The sequence below is a fragment of the Austrofundulus limnaeus genome, unplaced genomic scaffold (assembly GCF_001266775.1).
Source record: "Austrofundulus limnaeus strain Quisiro unplaced genomic scaffold, Austrofundulus_limnaeus-1.0 Scaffold22, whole genome shotgun sequence".
Lineage (NCBI taxonomy): Eukaryota > Metazoa > Chordata > Actinopteri > Cyprinodontiformes > Rivulidae > Austrofundulus > Austrofundulus limnaeus.
In genome coordinates, this window is record NW_013952424.1 from 3,011,963 (window position 1) to 3,016,910 (window position 4,948).

At 39.5% G+C, this 4,948-nt stretch overlaps 2 protein-coding genes across 3 annotated transcripts in view; one reads left to right on the forward strand and one right to left on the reverse strand.

The window, feature by feature from the left end:
- Window positions 1-75: 75 nt before the first annotated feature.
- Window positions 76-3,075, forward strand: fgf23 (fibroblast growth factor 23). The gene is made up of 3 exons (XM_014004252.1): window positions 76-553; window positions 642-745; window positions 1,315-3,075. The coding sequence occupies exons 1-3, from the start codon at window positions 319-321 to the stop codon at window positions 1,738-1,740; spliced, it is 765 nt and encodes a 254-aa protein (XP_013859706.1). The 5' UTR covers window positions 76-318; the 3' UTR covers window positions 1,741-3,075.
- tigarb (TP53 induced glycolysis regulatory phosphatase b) overlaps window positions 1,798-4,948 on the reverse strand; it is a 6,441-nt gene continuing 3,290 nt past the window's right edge. The window contains exons 6-7 of one of the 2 annotated variants that reach the window (XR_001309931.1): window positions 3,900-4,385; window positions 1,798-1,984 (exon numbers count right to left, since the gene is read on the reverse strand). Coding sequence is in view for 1 of the 2 variants with exons in the window: in XM_014004251.1 (XP_013859705.1) it covers window positions 3,969-4,385 (417 nt within the window). In the remaining variant the exon portion in view is untranslated. Of the gene's footprint in view, window positions 1,985-3,229; window positions 4,386-4,948 lie in introns of those variants that run through there. The other variant, XM_014004251.1, reaches the window with a different exon arrangement.

Genomic DNA, 4,948 nt, shown 5'->3' on the forward strand with positions numbered 1-4,948 from the left:
CCAAAGCAGCTTCCTGCTCCAAATTAAGCCAGATGATTATTAGGAAACCATTTAGGATGGATGAGTCAAGATGTTTAACCAAAAATAAGAGTCTTGTTGTTTGACCAAGAACACTGGCATAAACAGTGGTGGAAGTGGTCCTTCCGCTGCAGCAACCCGCACCTCTGCTTTGGGGGCGAGTTTCTTTTTTTTTCTTCCCTTTTTTTACGCAAAGGATGTGTGCAGGAGTGGCACTTTCGGGGCTTTAAATAGTCACCAAACTTTGGCGCAACAGAGCATCCCTGAGCTCAGCAGTGAAAATCACCGCTCTGACCCAGGATGGACGTTCACAAGCGACTGGGGATGAAGGACACGCTGCTGGCTCTCTTACTCGCTGTCCTGCAGGGGCTTCCAGTCGGGGAAGCGGTCCCGAACCCGTCACCGCTGGTTGGATCCAACTGGGGTAACCCGAGGCGTTTCATCCACCTGCAGACMTCCACAGACCTCCACAACTTCTACTTGGAAATCAAATTAGATGGCACCGTGCGCAAAACTACAGCCAGGTCCCCATATAGTAAGATTTAAAGTACAGTTTTTAAAGTGTATTGTAAATTTTATTTTTATTTTATTTCATGGTGCTAAATGTTTCTTCTCCCTCGCAGGTGTAATTCTACAAAAAGCTGAGACAAGGGAGCGCGTGGCGATCTTCGGTGTCAAAAGCAACCGTTACTTGTGTATGGATTTGCAGGGCAACCCGTTCAGCTCGGTAAGCAACTTCTTACTTTTTTATTTAATTTTATTCGTAACTACAAACTAAATATTATTTAGTAAATAGTACACTTCAACCCGTAAAACTGAACTCCTTTACGCTCCTTGTGCGCTTTTACGCAACGGTTTTCCATTACTTTTACGCATAAACGCACTGTGGTTCAACATTTATTTTATACGTTTATTATTTTTTATTATTAGGATTTTTAATAAATTAACTCCTGGGTCACATTTTTTAATCGATTTTGTAACTGCTTAAATTTGGCACCACTGCGTAATTTACGCATGACTATTTCTCCAACTTTCATACTTAAATGTGTCTGCAACATTTTTTAACTTTAAACACATTTTATATATTTAATGACAAATAGACATTAAATTTAAATAATTTGCCATGTAAAACGCGTGAAAGCTCAACTTATGTGCAAACAAATAGCTTACTTTTTAAGTCAGTTTAGGGCTATTTTTTATTTCTGTATTTTTTAAGATATCCTGGTCTGATTGAGATGTAAAAGGAATGAAGGTTAAAATCTGATAATAAATGTTGTTTATTTTCCCCGCTTTCAGCCCGTCTGCATCARAGACGACTGTCTGTTCAACCACAGGCTCCTGGAGAACAACCGGGACGTGTACTATTCTATCCGGACCGGGATCCTCTTCAACCTGGAGGGCTCCCGGCAGGTGTTCTCGGCGGGTCAGAACCTGCCGCAGACCTCCCTCTTCCTGCCCAAGAAGAACACGGTGCCGCTGGAGCGCCTCTTGCTGCACAGGGAGAAGAGAAACCGGATCGTGGACCCCTCAGACCCGCACAACGTCAACGTGTGGCAGACCGAGGACGGCTTCGACTCCAGGGCGGGGACTGAGGACGACACCGACCTGGATGTGGACGTGGAGACGGAGACGGAGGCCGGGGACGATGGAGGAAACGTATCCAGGGAGACGCAGCGGGCTCCGTCCTCCGACGACCCCTGGAACGTGCACTCATCCAAATGAGGGGACTACAGGATAAACTGCAGGGATCACTTTGTAATTCCGGTTTGACCATTAGACTTTAAAGAAACTGCAAATACAGCAATGCTGCTTCTTTTTTTATTTTATTTACCGAATTCTATTCTTATTTATAACCATAAATCATAAAAACAGTATTTCTACAATTAATGTTTGACATGAATCAACGTCTACATCTTTAGCTGGAATCTTCTGAGCAGCTGATCTTTGTTCTTTATTCAGTCACTTCCTGCAGCAAAACCAAGAAACATTATTGTTGTTGATGTTTTAACAGCTGGTCTAATGTTTCCAGGACCAAAGTCTGGACCTATCCTACCTCTGCAGAACTGGTGTGAAACCAGGCATCACTAAATACAAAAATATACACAAATATATTTATAGGAGTAGGAATTTTCTTTATGCTATAWTAAATGTATTGTAAGTGTTTTACATAAACAAGCAGATCTCAAATTGTTGTAATATTGTGGTATATCAGCTTTAATTACAACTTTCCATTCATAACATCCAAAAGATGACTTGAAAAAAAAATTAAAATACAGGGTAAAATAAATACTCTAAAATGATCAGGTGCTGTGCACCAACCAGCAAACAAAACCAGTCCCAAGAGTATTTATTTATTTAAATCCATTCCTTACTTGTTATTTATGGTATTTATAAGGATGTGTTACGATTCAAATGTACATACAGCCAAACGTGAGTCTGTTTTGAATGTATGAGCTGGAGTTGGATTTGAATGTGTGGCTAAATAAACTTTAGAAAAAGCACAAGTATCTTTTTTTTTTTTTTTTTGTTATTTGGCAAATGAAATCAATTTGTGATGGAACTTTATTTAAGTAAGGACGATTACTGAGAAATTTAAAAGAAATTTCAAAACATTCTGTAGTTTTTCACAACTGCTTAATGAGAAAAGAGAAGGMTTCACCTGCAACTGAATTACTTTAAATTAATTGTATTTGTAGAAAATGTTCATATTTATGGGAGTATGTCTGGTTGCTGGTAGGAAACAGGATCTTTTAGTAAAATAATACAGTCACTCCAGTACAAATTATGTCAAACTGAATATTTTTCTTAAAAAAATAGATTTAACAAAAAAATTAAACATTTGTAGGTTTCAGGGTCTTTCAGTGACAGAACCCTACAGTTCTCCCTGCTGACATTCAATCACTTCATCAATGGATTTATTTTAAACAAAATCTATTTGTTCATTCAAGGCAATAGAACACGTCTGACGTTTTCCTTCTGTTTCTATTCTAGTTCTCCACAAAAACTGTCCTTCAGTCTCAAAAGGTGCTGTATATTTTTTATATTAACGTAAAAAATGATTGAGAATTAAAAGCTTTAACATTTTTCATTCCCTCGTAAACAGAAATGAACTTTCTTCAGCTCTTATTGACATTCAGTAAGAACAATCTAGAAGTGGAGTATGAGTACTCCACTCCCATAGTTACATAATGTAACTATGGGAGTGGAGTACTTCAATGTATGTAGTAAAAACTGGATGGATGTAAATTAAACTTGCAATAATTCATTGGACGWGTTATTCTGAATGTTTGATCAAAACGGTTACAACTTTGGCTATCTTCAACATCAGATGGTTTTAGTCTAAAACTCTGGCATGGAGACAAAGTCCCTTAAAGCTAAAAGCTAAAGCTAATTTTTATTCTGTTGCTCCATAGCTGAATGAACATAATGTAAATCTTAAGTGACAAATACAGTCAATGGTGAATAAAACAGATACCAAAGCCATGAGGCAGGACATCTTCCACAGGTTTTCTGTGATTTTTTTTCTTCTGTGTAATAATATAACGTTGAGCAGGAGGCTGTCAGTTTATAATCAAGTCAAGCTGCTGATCTGCTGTTCAGTTTGAAAAGTTAAACAATTACTTTCACCTTAAACACACAATCAGATTTGTCCGTTTTTTATGATTAAATACAGCTTTTATAGGGAAATCTACAGCTCAGTGTTTTTACATTTTATTGCACAAGTTAAACAAGCAGCAGCTCTTCTCCCCTACAGGAGACACATCAGTATAAATACTGACAGAGCAGTAACATAAATTAAGTCAACTTTAAAAGTGTTTAAAGGAGATATTTGTAATACAATACAGTACAATAAATCTAATGCTGATAAAATGAGGTTTTACCTTTGTCTGTTCATGATAGTTACACTATCCCTCAGACTCTGCGTCTTCCACACAGAAAAGCTTTTTGTTTTACTTCCCTTTACTCTGCTCGTCGTCTGGAAGGTTTTCCAGGTGGCGCTTCCTGTTGGTGAAAACACAGCGAGCTGCAGAGAGGGCCGGCCCCGAGTCGGTCCTGGTCAGGCTGAGAACAAAGCGGCTGATCCCAGTGTTGGGGCAGGGCGAAAACAGCTGCGACATCTTGACTCCCGCGGGGAGCGCACAGTTCAGGTCCTCCACGAGGTGCCTGATGACCACGCGGATGTAAGCGCCGTGGCTCACTGCCAACACGTGAACCGGGACGCCGTGGAGGCCGTCGCTGGCTGAGCTGTCAGGGGAGACGTCGGTGGCGCCGTGGGCAGCCGAGGAGGCGTCCGACGCCGATGAGCTGTACTCATCCAGCATTTGCTTAAAAAGGACTTTGAGGAATTTTTTGAACCTCAGCTTCACCTGAAATCAGGACGACAGTGAAGCTAAAAGATTAACATGAGTCCTGMTGTTCAGTTTGTTTGAGCAGTGAACCATTTGTCCAAAACTCAGGCTTTGCTTGCCTTGTCCTCATTCATAATTTATCTCTGAGCCTCAGTGATTAATCTATTATTCAGCAATGCATTCTAAAGCAAGCACCCAAAAATATGTCACTTAGATCTCCTCCARAGCGCACTTACTGGCTGGTTTTATATTGAACATTTTCTAGCTTTTATGTAGTTAGAAAACCCAAACTGCTATAAATTCCAATTTAAAAGTGCATCAACCACATCCAACAAAACATAAGAAGTTTGCAAAAATGGCAGCTTTAAAGGGATCCATGATAGCTGTAACATTAGACTTTATTTAATAAACATATATTTTAACTGTAAAAATACTGTAGGTTGTTCAGTTTTTATCATTTTTAAACTAAAAGTTTTAAAATATATTACACGGACTGGGCCATTTTATTTACACGCCAAGCATTCTGGGTAAATGATGACGTGGATAGGTCCTCGGTGCGAGGCTGCTAGCGAGCTATATCC